The sequence below is a fragment of the Drosophila teissieri genome, chromosome X (assembly GCF_016746235.2).
Source record: "Drosophila teissieri strain GT53w chromosome X, Prin_Dtei_1.1, whole genome shotgun sequence".
Taxonomy (NCBI): Eukaryota; Metazoa; Arthropoda; class Insecta; order Diptera; family Drosophilidae; genus Drosophila; species Drosophila teissieri.
The window spans coordinates 18,538,801-18,553,282 of NC_053034.1; the positions used below are offsets into that span (position 1 = coordinate 18,538,801).

Here is a 14,482-nt window from a genome sequence, read left to right on the forward strand (position 1 = left end):
TGTTGTTGGTTCGTTTTTAAGTGGTTTTCGTTTTAATGTATCTTATCCCTGTTGCAACTGAAAATCCAAGGCCCCACGTTGGGCGCCACAACTGAAACGCCCCTCTTTATTTGGCCTGCTTTTGTCTATTCGTTGTTTTGCTGTGTTTACTCTTATGTTTAAAACATTCTGTTGTTGTCCTTTTCACTCTACCTTTTTGTTGTGTCGTTTATATCGCGTTTTGCATGAGTTACTTTCGATGGCAATCTATAGATACCAACGTTATGTTTGCCTAGAATGCCCCTCGTTGGGCGCCACTTATGAGTGACCTCGCTGACCGCTGTGATCCCCGCATCACTTATTGCAGGTGCGCTCAGCCTCCTTCGACGAGATGCAACTGGAGTCGCAGCGTGCCTCCTCTAGTCTGCTCAAACAGCAGTCCTCATCCTCGGCTTCGGCAGATGAACGCTCCTCGGAGGCTGGCTTCTTGCAGGTTCCATTGGCGGCCCACCAGCAAAGATCCCATAGCTTTGACTCGGCCACTGCCTCGGCGGGCAGCGATGACTCGGGCACGTTTTTGGAGGTGCCCAGGCGGCTAAAGGCTCGGCGCAGCTCGTCCACCAAGACACCGCCGCCTTGCATCCATTGTCACTATCTGGAGGAGTACGAGCGCCGGATGACCGCCGAGCAGCGTTACTTTATCGATCATCGCGAGCTGACGGCCTTGAGCTACAGCAACACCAGTTCGGAGGCGAGTGAGGATGAGGACGAAGTGGAGGGCAGCAACAACGCGGAGGAGGAGGAGGAGGGCAGTGCTGCCATAGAGGATGCCGAGGAGGAGACCACTGAGGCGGCTACCGAGGAGGCGGATGAAGATCCCCGCACCGAGGTGGAGTCCGAGCACGATCACGATCCGGATGACGATGCTGCACTAGAGATGGACATCCGCATTGGCAACATGAGCCAAGGCAGCAGCATCGAGGAGTCGCGCGCCCGCCTGCCGCGCCAAATGCGGCGCCACACCATCGGTAGCAGCTCGGTCACCTCGGCCTCCGAGGATGAGGGCCTGGAGGGTTCGGACAATGGCTCGCCGCATTTCGGCAACACCTTGTTGCCGCCCCAGCCGGCAACGCCTTGTGGCATAACCTTCACGCTGAGTCCAACCAACGGGGACTATCCATCACCGCCGCATCTCCCCTTGGACCCCGGCTCTCCGCCCATCTCGCCCTGCTCCTCCCATTCGGGAAGATTGCCAGCTCTGACCCCGACCATTTCCACGCCCTGCTCCTCTGCGGATGCCGATGATGCTGGCGCAGCTATGGGCTTGCCAGTGCGAGCAAGACGTCGCTCGATTTCGCGACAGGAGGCGATATTCGTGGAGCCCACTGGGAACTCACTGGAGAACGTTTCCCACGAGGAGGTGGACAACAGCAACACCAAGTCATCGGTGGACACGGCCGATTCACTGGACGAGGCATCGACTATGGCTACGTGTGGCTCGCCCGGAGGCGCCGGCAGCAGTGGTGCCTCCTCCAGTCATCATAACGCCTTCGTGGTGCGGGACATTTACCTAATGGTGCCGGATTTGAAGCGAGATCGCGCCGCCTCCGTGGATTCGTGCTTCTCGAAGCTCTCGTCGAACGCCAAAACGGAGGAGTTGCAACCAAGTGCCGATGGCTGCTTCCTCACCGTGCCGAATATAAACGCAACCCGATCGCGATCCGTGGACATCGTGCTACCAACTGACGAGCAGGCCAGGTACAAGGCCTTGTCCATGACCGGATCCACTGTCACCTACGCAGACGGGTATGTACCATCGATACGGAACGACTTACATTTTGCTTACGTTCCTACGTTCTTTACATACTCAAATACTCAACTTTACTATTGTACTTGGGGTATGCTTATTTCTATACCTAATTTAACACCCATACTTTTGGTATTAGAGTTCACCCAACAGTTTAAAGCCTTGCCCCCACTGACGCACACCAATTTTGAGGGGAAAAACCCCAATGTGGGATATCCCTGGTTGGGCCTGCCTTCATTGTTTACTTTCGCCTTGACTTTGCCCAGAGATTCAAGGTTTCGCCCAACACTCGCAGGCAATCCACTCCTAAGTTGGGTGGCTATTTTTAGAGCGCCAAACTTTTAAATTGACTCATTAAAACGAGCTTAACACGTGGCTCTGGTTAGGTTTTTGGGATCAGGCACGACGGACCGGTACATAATTGTGTCTGTTTTCCGGGGCTTGGACGTATTTTAGACTTGGACCCAGGATCTCGTATAGCGTATCCCGTATCCGCTATCCCGTATCCCGAGCTATGAATCCCGAATCCCACTTGACCGGCGGCGTGTGTGACACGTGCGCCTTCCAGGGTGACACATTAGATGTCCGTTAGGTGTCCGTTTGTGTCCGTCAGTGGACCAAGCCCCGTCGACTTAAGCCTAATTAGAAACAAAGGCTTTCGTACCCTGCTCACTGCGCTTCCTCCGCTTGGCCACTGGCAATTCATAATTCTCGCCACTCCGGACGTGGAGTACAACGTGCCGTATGCCAACCCTCGGCTTGAATAAATTATGTGGGCCCGCACGAAAAAATAAGCCAAACAAGGAGTCGCAAGAAAAACTGTGCAGACAAACTGCAAATGCCCTTAAAATAAATCATTGGACTTTAATACTGCAGAATTAGGGAGTATATAAATCTTTTCTTACCACCTTAACCATTATCCATGGTTAATAACGATGTGCACACAAGTATAACATATTTTTTATAGCTCGTATAAATCTTCATATTGTACAATTTATATATTTTGAGGAGCTTTGCATAGCACTTGGTTATATTTAAGCATTATTATTTTAAGAAAACCCACAAATAGTGGAAATTATTATTGTTTTACTTTAAATCAAAATGATATTATTTGTTACCGTTCATATAAGTCAGTGTACCCACAGAGAGTGTGGTAAAATTGGCTCAGCGAACCGATTTCCTTGAGTTACAACAAAAGCCGCTCATAAATAATATTCAAACAAAGTGTCCTGTGTCCGTTGTCCTGTGTCCGTTGTCCTTTGTCCGTTGTCCGCGTATCCCATTGCGCCTAATGACAAGAAGGCGGCTCGACTGCGTGTCCGAAATCGTGAGGTGTGAGGTTGACGAACCACTTGCGACCAATTTGTTTCCCGGCGCCTCCACCAGGATCACCCAAGCCACCAGGAGCTGCAGCTCCACCCATGGGAGCCATTCCACCCATTCGATGGCACCGATGTGGCTCTATGGATAATTCAGAGCCCGAACTCCCCTATGATGGATTGAATAGATTAGGACTCTGCGTGTGTGCTTTTCCGTGGCGGGAAACTCGATTCCGTTTCGCGGAAAATTAATTAGCTTAGTGCGGGTTTATCATAGGCAGCACCGAAGAGTATTTATTCAAATAAATCACATGCGAGTTTTGTTTGACTGGGGCGGTGGTGGGGTAAAAACTAAAACTTATGAATCCAATCTGGATTCACAGTACATCAGTTTGTGCAGTCAAATATTTGCTTTGCCCATATCCTTTACATTAATTGGATTGCCTTTCATGCGCATATTCATTAAAAATTCAAGTGAGCTCAGTGCTCAATGCAATCCATAAACTGCTGAGGCATTCGTTTTGCACTCGAATATAAGTAAATATTTTCCCCAATGAATAATTTTTATTATCGCTCTTTTACTTGCAGGTACGTAAATATATACATATACGAGTTGTATGTGTGCAGACATATTGGTTAACCCTTGACTGCCCCATGTGCACTCAAAAGATAAGTACTGGAAATGAAAATGAATTAATATTGAAATGCGTCCTGCGTTCAGCAATTTGTGCTGGAGTTTCCCTTTCCATTTTGTTTTTAATGCTGCGGTATCTTTTTTAATTTCCGATTCATGTTGTCCCAATTTATGGCCACTTATTGTCCCTAGCATACGAAAATACCCATTAAACTCTCACTTCAGGGGGCTCTCCATTAGTGGGAGCCCAGGGGCGCTGGGTTTGTTAGGTTTTTGGGGGACCAGGACACCCAGGACCAGGACCACTCATAAAGTTGGATTTGCTGATTTACGAGACCGAAGCGTGACACGTTATTATCTCCCATTCAGGCCATTCTAAGGCAATTCCGGGCATTGACCACTGACTGATATGTTTAATTTTCTGCCACTGCCAAAAATGTTTGTCGGCCGCCTCAGACCTTTTGCTCGATAAAATGGAAAATATTATGAAATCATTCAATCATGCGGCGCATGCCGGACACTGCAGTCGTTCGCTTTGGCATTCAGAAGCGGCCTACACTTCAGTTTTCGCTCTAGACTTCAGGTTCCTACACTTGTGTGCACTCAAAGAAAAATATGATGCCCAACCATAGTAGTAAGATCAGCCTAAAACTGTATTTATTTAGTATAGTTACTGCTAACTTGGTTTACGTACTCCATTTTGATGATGAGCTTGAACAATATTTAAGTTCAATTTGGAGTGCAAACATTTTCTCGCAGTGCACGCCGGCAAGCGTTCGTGCGTCTTTCTTTGGTTTCTTCTGTCTGTCCCCGGGGCGTGTGCGGTTCATTCATGCGACTTTGGGTCCTCCGACATTCCGCTGGATTTTCCGCCTTTTTCACGCCCAATCCCAATACCCCAACCCCTCCCCCTCTCTTACCGCTTTTTAACCGCCAGCCCACCCACACAATAACAATAACAACAACAGCAAAACAAGCCCGAGAACAACAACAACTACACACAGAGAAGTAGCTGCTGCTACCAGCCATCGAACAAGGCGAAACAAAAAGTTAACTTAACTTTTATGACAATGGGGCAAATAATTTTATGAAAATACTCCCCCGAGGGGAACTATACGTACATATACGAGTATGTACGTATGTAAATATGTATGTACGTATATCCCATGGAACCTTTTGATTTGAGGGTTCGAAAGGGGAGCGGGGGGATTGCCAAGTTTTGCATACACGAAATTAGCATACAAAACTCGGGGGATATGCGATTGTGTTCCAAATTCGCTATATTCCCTGATTGAGCTGTGGCAGCCACTGCTGGGTACTTGAAACATAGATATTTATTTTACTCATTGAGCATGTTGCCAAACGAAGTTCCAAAGATTATCTAAATTGCAATATAAATGCAAAAAAAACATGGAAAGGTATGGGAGTTATTGGATAATGTTTAGCTAAGCTCGTTAGTTGCATTAAGCAGTCGTTACTGTTGATTTTGAGCTAGAAACCGCTTGAAAATGCTAATTTTTAAACAAATCTCTTACGGAAATCGTGCTGTGGCAAAAATGCAATTTAAAACTCCCGGAGCCAAGCTACAAATTTAGAACAAGACAATAAAAATCTCGAAGCAAGAAAAACACAAACAGAGGATGATAAATGAATCGCTTTAGTCTGTCTTCAGTCTGCACTTGTGCTATTATTTTATTCGCTTTTCATTCTCTCGCTGTGGTTTTTATTTCTTGGCGCAGTTCCGCATTTGGCTGCTGCTGACGCAGGCGGCATGCAACACATGCAGCAGCAGCAGCAACAACAGCAACAGCAGCAGCAGCAGTAACATCCACAGCGGCAACAACACTCGACTACAATTAAGTTTTATGAAACATTTGTTTGGCTCTTTTTTGCGCGCTGTTATCGCCCTTTTCTCGCGTTTTTCCGCTGCCACAACTACGTCAGCACTTAAGGGGGGCGTGGGGCGGTGAAAAGGGGGCGGGGCAAGGGCGTAGGTGAGGCTGGGCGCATGGAGGCGAAATTGAAATGCAAATTGAAAGGCACAAAGCGAAAATATGCCAAGCGAAACTGAACAATCAAAGCGCGAGACAAAGCAGCGACCGCAGCGAAAACGTCAGAAACTGCGACTGCGACGGCGACTGCGACGGCGGCAGAGCTAGAAAATGTCACCATCACGATCCAAATGGAAAACGCTGGCGAAAAAAAACAACAACCGAAAAAAAGTCACAGAGCGATCGCCAGCAGTGATGCCCACAAAAGAAGGAGCCACAAAGCGTTTAAAAATAAGAGAATTGCAACCAAAGATACAAAGATATTATATTTGATAAATATAAAACGTATCTAAGGAATTTCATATTATAAATACCAACTTATCTCGCTTAAATACAAATTTTAACAACAGTTTCAAATTATTTGCATAGAAGCAAACTTGAAATTGTTCTTTAAACCAGAAACTAGAAATAAACTAGAAAGTGCTCATTTAGCCAACATAATAACATAACATAACATAACATAACTTAACATAAATTATAATTCTGTGTTATGATCAGTACAAGAAACGTATGCTTTGGGATAGTATTTAAATCTAACTTTCCTATAAGCAAAATATTACTTTGAGGATCGGCTTTTTATGCAGCTATTCCATAGCCAAATGCTCAGCACTGATCGCCGATGCTGCTGTGGAAAACTCACCACGCTGTGGCGTCTAGTGAAATGGCGAAAAGCGGCCGCATTTTGAGGTGACAAAGTGCCAACTGGTGTGCCGCCGCTGCCGCTGCTACCGTCGCTGCCGCTGCTTGCGTCGCTGCTACCGTCGCTGCTTGCGTCGCTGCCGGCGCCACAGCCGCCGCTCTTGCTCACTTTCGGTTCGCTCGCCCGCCGCTCAGTTGCCTTGTGCGGTTGGATGCTGCCGCCAGCAAAAGAACCGAAAGCCGAAAAGCGAAAAGAATATAGAATGGGAAAAGCGGAAAATCTGGCGGAAAATTCTAGCCCGAAAAATGAATAGAATAATTAATAAAATAACGCACGGTGCGCGCGTGTCGCAAATTAAAAAGTGCCACGGAAAAGCCAGCAAAGTGCAACAAAGTGTGTAGCTCAAAATAACAAGAAAAAAGTGAATAGGGGAAAGGGGAAAGGGAAAATCAAAACAAAGAGCGCAAAGGGTCAAAACGATGTCAATTTGGCCTAAAAATAACCAGCCACCGAAATACGCCAAGTGTGTCTTAATTGAGACAAGAGCGAAGGAAATTCAACAATTTCAATTCAATTAACCGATGAACTTGAAAAGCAGCAAACCGAAGCAACGTCGCCGATATGAAGTGCGAATTAAACGATATGGTCAGGGGTCATCGGGAGTTCAATGCTGGGCGGTCATTTTGAACCCGAGAACGCCGATAGATCATATATATATGTGGGATATGTGTGGAATATATGGGATAGTATGGTGTATGGTATATGGTATATGTGCTTGGCAAGCCGTCAATTCGGTGCCTTGGACTTTGGCCCAATCACAAATTATTAAGTATTACACGATATCTTGGCAGCAAATCAATGTGTACACATGTTTAAATTTTCCACAAAGATTGCTACAGTTTGGAATATTTCGCATAAGCAGTTGGAGATTCATATATTTTATTAAATTCGCCGACACTGAGGCTCCTTTCCGAGCTGCAGCTTCCATTTGTATCTAGATACATTTGCGCTGAACCGCAGACAAACTCATTGCATTGCACTTGCAGTTTGGTGCCAAAAACGATATCGTAATTGCTTGGCCAACACCACGGCATTTATCGGCCACTTCTTGGCCGACTTCCACTTTTACTGCAACTGCATACTACTGCAAGTGCATATAGTCTAAATATTCTTACTGCTTGGCATCTTGAACCCAAAGGCCAACTGCCAGCCATGACATTTCGGGAATTTCGCACTCATTTATCAGCGAAACTATGGCGAAAACTATGGTGTGGGCTGCTCGCTGGCTGAGGAAAGTGAAGGGAGAGAGTCCAAGTACGTCGCATTTCGTTTATTTGATTTGATTTATTGTCGATTTGCTGCTGTTATTTTCCTCATTTTCCCCCTTTTTCCTCTCTGTTTCCCCCTTTCCCTCGCTCTTTTCCGCTTTGGCTTGTTTTGCCAGCTGCGCCCAGCCAAAAACATCACAAGACACAAATCAAGGAGCCCGGCCGGCCACGCCCACGAAATTTTCGAATGGCGAGCAAGGGGAAATTAGGGGGGGGATTAGGGGGGAATGACGGAGGGGTCTGCATATTGCGCATACGCCACGTGAGCCGGCGGTTTAAAAATAATATTAAAATTAAAGAAATATTCATATCACATTCGTCGAAGAGCCGCGCATATGCATCTTCATCGGAGCGTATGGCAATATTATCGGCAACTAATTTCCACTCGTAATTTATGCCGGCATAAATTTACACTTAAATCCAGGGGGATAACTTCTTCCCCTTCCCCCTCCCCCTTCCCCTCGCCGCCTTTTCCACCTGCCGCATGTAGTGCGGTGAAAATCGAGAAAAACACATATAATTGCTGATTTAAAAATAAATATCAAGTCACACACATGTTTTAGATTTGAAATGTTTGACTTGCCCGCTGCCTGTTCTCATAATTAACTTAAGTATTTTTAGCAAAAAAAAAACCCAAAAAACCAAAAAAAAAAAAAAGAATGTAAAAAAGTGGAAAATATGATGTCGTTGTCGTCTTTCGCCTCTGCTTTCATTCTGACTGGCGAACAAAGCAAACAAAGTATTTCAATTAAAGTGCTGAAGAAAGGAGCAAATGGAAATGTATTACATTTAAATCAGATTCAGCGATTCGCCATCATTTTCTAAACTCGTGCAACTTATTAATAACCTTTTGAATGGGCTGGCTGTCTCTTCCAAGAAACGTGTGACGTCTAATACGCTTTTTTTTCTTTATAAAGCGGTCAGATGTTTTGCCTTTTTTAAGAGATTCCGTTTTCTTGGAGCCTTTGTTTGTTTGCCCGCCGCTTGAATTCATTCATAAATTTTAGTGGCCCCAGATAATTCCAGATTGTGCAATAGATTAGGCGAATAGCTACCAGTTTTAGCCGAAAGAGTTGCGAAACGGAAACAGTTGAGATACGAGCCAGATATGGGGGTTCAAGGCACTCCCCACTACAAAAACATACACTTAAATCATTTCCCCTGATAAGAAAGAGGTACCATTTTCTTGGCAGGGTATTAAGGCACTTAAATTGTCGGGAATATTTGTTCCATTTTCTCTCGAGCTCTCAGCCCTTGCCGAGTTGTAAAATTCCTTGATTCCTCTTTAAGTTTATTAATTGTTGGCGAAACTTTTTGACACAGACACTGAATGCCCCGGGGCCTGAATAGAAATGCCAGGGCGAACATCAGCATCTGGATCAGGGTCTCTATGCATTCGCATTCGTATCCGTATCCGTCTGCAAAGTTTTCTCCAGAGATTTGTCCGTAGTCCTGCGATTGCTCCCCCCTTCCCACCACCCCCCGTTGCCATGCATATTTTGCAGGTCCTGTTGCTCTCCGCTTATTGAAATGTTTTGCAGGTCAGGTTGCTGCCTGTTGTGCTGGCCTTGTTATCAAGTCCAAGCCCCGCCCACTACGCCCACTTCGCCCGCGGGAAAACACCTCACCGGCAGGCCAAACGCTTAATGCCAATTAAGAAATATTCATTTCATTTGCAGCCCCCGCTCGTTTAGTCCCCCCTGCTCCTGCTCCTCCCCAGCCCCACTTCCCCCTCTCCTTTGGTAGCCCAATCTCTGACCATTTGCCGGATGCACTACGTCTCCACCACGGTTACACGTGGAGAAATTGCAGATGGGTTGGAAACTATACTCTATAAAATCGATCGAACTGCTAGCAAACCTTCAATGGCAATTAGGAACAAACTGCATCCCCAAATGTAACTAGTTTGCTTCCATATTTTTGAAAATGGTTAGTGTATTTTGTGCTTTTTCGACTGCCGCCTGCCCAATTTCGCGCAGTGCAGCCCTAAGTGGCCGGGCTATTGTTAATATTCATTAGCTTTAAATCCTTTTCTCAAGTTGTTGCCATTTCGCAGCTCGGGAACTCAGGAGCTGCCACTCCAGAAACCCCATTTCGGGGGGCTACAATCTGAGTTTTTTTAAGAGGAAGAGATGGATGCTCGAAAGTTGTTGCCACGTTTTCAATTCCAATGCCAGGGCATTAATCGCAATCTCAAAATGAAGGAGCCAAGGAACAGGACGAAAACGTTGGCCAGGACGTGCAGATAATTTTTCATTTGGGCCAGCTCAAATGGATTTCTCATTGGCTTAAATGTGCAAATGAATGGATGAATGAAAGCATATCTATATATATATATTTGGCAAGGATCGGTACAGGATTCATTGAAAGCGCACAGTTGTGGGCGATAATTAATGGCCAGCTGAGAGACCACAATTCCCTTTTAGGGGTTAAAACGGTATCTATATGTTTTTTATGCGGTTTTGATGACGCTCACTGGCTGCTCATGCGGCACTTTTGAATATTTATTTATTTGTGCATTTTTATTTTCGATTTTATTATGTCAAAGTCAAATGGCTCGTTGTGGTGGCGGGTGGTGGCAAATGCAAAGTGTCATTATTGAAATACGCAAAGATATTTCCAAGGTTTATATCGATTTTGTCAATGGGGCCGCACTGCAAAAGATGGCAAAAGATGGCGAAAGATGGCAAGAGAAGGCGGAGGAGCTGTCTCCTCCCCGGAATCTCAATCCCATTACCAAGTCCGGACCACCGACGACAGTTTGCCTTTCATTAGCCGAGCGCTTGCCCGCTTTTCCCCGGTTTTCCCCCCAGTTTTTCCCCCGCTTTTCCACCCACACACACACCCAATGGCTTGCCACCTCCCCGCCACGCCGCAAAGTCCAAAACCTCTTCAAAGGCAGTCGACATCGAAATTAATCACATTTGAATTGAAATTGCGTTTCAAGTTTTGTTACGTCTTGCTTGGCTTCGTTTCATTCGTTCTATTCGTTTTATTCGGCTTGTCTGTTTGTCTCTGTTTTTTGGGGCTTTCTGTTCAGTTCTGCTGTGGTCACTCATATTTGGTATCAAACGATTCTAATTGGGTATGATTGCCTCTTTTTCGGGGGCTAACTGCTTTGAATGTCCAGCATGTCAATGGGTTGTTAGATGATTGTATTGCGACTTTCGAGACTGCTTTGACTAATTCGAGTATTTTATAATTAGTTGTCATGCACTGGAGTATAAATACATAAATGCCTTTGGTTTAAGTACCCTTTAATAAAGGCGACAAAATGCAAGTGTGCTTACTTGCACAATTTTCTTATCGAATTTAATATGAAAAGTTCAGTATATTTGAACGGACACTTTGGAGCGCAGGCGAAATGGAATGGAAGGAAATTCGCAATGATTTTGCCAAGTTATTTGATGAACTATTAGCACAAAGCCATCTCAGCATTGATTTCCATCTCAAGTCGATTTTCCCCTTGGACTTTTCCCTGAACATTTCCGCCCAAGGAAAAGCGTCCATTGTGATATATTAAGACTGCAGTCGGCAAATTGATTTGCAATTCAATTTTGCAACTCTGAAAAAGCCCCACACAATTTCTTGTCCTTTCTTCATTTACTTAGCAGCATTTTCTTGCTAAATTCTTGGCGTTATTGAACGAGTTAAATGAACTGCAAATATTTAGTTGCCGCAGTAATTAAAGGGAACTTCATATGTTTCAACCTTTTTTTAAATTTAAACATTTTGAATTTAAGTGAATATAGCTGTGTTAGTGCACACACACACACGCATCCGTACACACGGATACGCTACATTTAGCGGTAAATCAAGCGTGGATCCAAATTTGAGTAGCGCGTCAGAAACAGAACACAAAACGCACACAAATCGCGCACAAAACGCGCACAATTCGCGCATAAAACGCGCCAAAAGGAGGGCCGACAAAAAACTGAATATAAAAATGATATTAGGCAGAAAGAAAGCCGTGGAAAACTTTGACAATTGACACGGAAAATCTGCGAACCAGCAATTTGTCAGGCCAATAAAACGCCCTCACTGAAAAAGAGATTAGTACGCAGTCAGGGGAAAAATAAAAAACACGAAAAATACAAAGACGACTAGAAAATCGAGTCACATTTTTCTGTATGTATTTCCATCTGATAAGAATTTAATTACAATGCACATAAACAAAATGTATACAAATGTATTAAGCACACACGCACACTAATAGCACTAGCTGTGCGCCAGAGCGAGACAGCAAGCGGGGGGAGTGAGCGAGAGGGACGAGAGGGGCGGTCTCATGTCCAAATAGGGTTTACGTCGAAGTTCTCTTTATCCTACAACTCTGGTGAATTTTCTGTACTCTTTAAATTATTAAAATTAAATAAAGGATTTATTCAATTATTTAGTTACTGGGTACTGTAAAAATAATATATATATGAAGCTATAGAAGATGTAGAACAGTTTAGCCAGCATATCAGTATCGTTGCTAAAGAATGTTAATTGCCTGAATATTCCATACTATCCCATACATCCAATTTCGGGAGTAGCGCAGATAATTGCTGGGGTAAAGTGTATAAAACCGTATAATAACAAGCCGAACCCAAAAACAGAATCTCCGGCAATCTTTTTGCGCCATAATGACAGCCGCAGACACGAAAACGAAAACGGACAGTAGCAGAAGTGGAGGCACAAACCGCATCGGATTCAGAATCGGATTCGGAATCAGAAACAGAATCAGAAGCAGAAACAGTAACAGAAGCAGAGTCACCAAAATCGAAATCCGCATCGGAATCGGAATGGCGAGATTGGGAGCTGAATGCAAATAAGCAACGGAAAAAGACCGAAAAAATCTACAGACCACAGCGAGTGTGTAATGAAGTGAAGTGAAATGTAAAGCGTGCAAAGCGAGAAAGCAAGGTAGAAATAAAAAAGAAAAAAAAAGAGAAAAAGGGGAACGGATGTGGAAAAAATAAGTCATTGTATAAACCATGTTCATATCTTATTTGAACTGTGACGCCAGCAGCCACAGCAACAGCAGCAGCAACAACACTGATACCTGCAACAACTTGAGCTGCAGCAGCAGCAACAACACTGATACCTGCAACAACTTGAGCTGCAGCAGCAGCAACATCAGCACAGAAACCAGCGACAGCAACGCGACCACTTGCAGCAGCAACATCTATTGCAACTGCAACTGCAATTGCAATATCTGCCCCAATATCGACGGCTATAGCGAGGAGAACTGTGCGAACAGCAGTAAAACCAGCAGCAACAACAACATAGTTACTAGCACTAGCTGCAGCTGCAGTAGCTGCAACAATATCAACTGCAGCTGCAGCAGTCAGCATAAAACTAGCGGCAACAACAGCGATTGCAACTACAGCCACAGTGCGTGCACACAAACTTGCAGCTGTAATTGCGACATTTGCAACAAAATCAACTGCAGCAGCAACTGCAACAGCAGCAGCAACAGCAACAACAGCAGCAACTGCAGCAGCAACACCCCCGCAGCAATTTTCGGAATGGAGCGATTGCTGCACGCGGTTCGCGAGGAGTTCCAAACGGAGGATGAGTACGAGGCCGAGGTGGACGTGGACGATGACGAGGAGGCAAATGCGCTGCACAGGAGCAGCATCAGCAGTTGCTGCAGCAGCCACAGTAGCAGCAGCAGCAGCAGCAACAGCGACGGCAGCAACTCCACCGCATCGCAGCCTCTGTCGCCGTCGCTGCCGCAGCCACGACGTCGACTGCAGCGCAGCGATAGTTTCGGCTCCGTTGGGGGCGGTGTGGCGGGGGGCGTGGTGGGAGCCGGCGGAGGGGCGGCGGGAGCGGGCGGGGTGCGACGCTTTCGCCGCTCCTCAATCGGCATGCAACGGAAGTCGGCCTTCCGCCAGCGGAAGCTCGACTCTTTGGGGGCGTGGCGCCGGAAGAGGTGAGTCCCTGAAATATTCAGCAGGGGATTCCCCCACGCTTATATTTGCAACAAAAAAAAAACGTACAAGGGGGAAGCATTTAAAATGAATTCGAATGCGTCCAGCACGATGGGGGAAAACTTCTAGCTTTAAAGGATGCTTTAAGCCATAAACCACAAACTGTGGCCTGCATGGCAAATGCTGAAGAATTCGCGTTTTGAAAGGGGAAAGCCATCAAGCGCAAAATGAAATAGCCACGTTTCCAGTGCTTATCGATGCCAATAGCATAACAACTCCTGTAATTCACATCATTATACTATTTAATCTATTCTATTACTATCCCTCCCCAAGCAGGCGTACCGCTTCGGCCAGCAACTCCCGGAGACCGATACGGATTGTGCCCGACTGGACGGAGAATGCCGTGCAGGGCGAGCACTACTGGAAGCCCACCTCCGCCTCCGGCGATCTGTGCTGCCTGAATGAGGAGTGCATTGTAAGTGAACGATGTCCCCGGCAATGCCAAATGCCAATTGAAATCTCCCGCCCCCAAAAAGCATTCCTTCAATTCAATTAACACAAAAGAAGCTCGAAGTGAAGGGCAGGTTACAGACATGTGAGCGTAATTTATTTATTGCGTGTCCGTCCAACATTCACGCAATAAAGGCGAAAAAATACTAGGGTTTCTTCTCTACTCTTCGCTTCACTTCACTTCTCTTTAGTTTTTTTTTTTTGGACAAGAACGATGGGCGTGTCATCACTTTGGGGCAGCGACCAGCCAAAAGCAACAGAATATGTACTTTATCAGGCTCATTGTCAAGTGGGAG

The 14,482-nt window shown here is 45.6% G+C and overlaps 1 protein-coding gene and 1 long non-coding RNA gene across 17 annotated transcripts in view; one reads left to right on the top strand and one right to left on the bottom strand.

The window, feature by feature from the left end:
• Nucleotides 1-14,482, top strand: part of LOC122623049 (eye-specific diacylglycerol kinase) — a 109,671-nt gene that overhangs the window by 84,253 nt on the left and 10,936 nt on the right. For 6 of the 13 annotated variants that reach the window (XM_043801953.1, XM_043801954.1, XM_043801946.1 and 3 more), the window contains exons 2-3: nucleotides 347-1,785; nucleotides 14,013-14,151. In XM_043801953.1, the coding sequence (XP_043657888.1) occupies nucleotides 347-1,785; nucleotides 14,013-14,151 (1,578 nt within the window). Of the gene's footprint in view, nucleotides 1-346; nucleotides 1,786-6,649; nucleotides 7,057-12,154; nucleotides 13,679-14,012; nucleotides 14,152-14,482 lie in introns of those variants that run through there. The other 7 variants (XM_043801947.1, XM_043801950.1, XM_043801951.1 and 4 more) reach the window with 4 other exon arrangements.
• Nucleotides 1-14,482, bottom strand: part of LOC122623059 — a 131,131-nt gene that overhangs the window by 83,146 nt on the left and 33,503 nt on the right. The gene's annotated exons all lie outside the window — the stretch shown is intronic.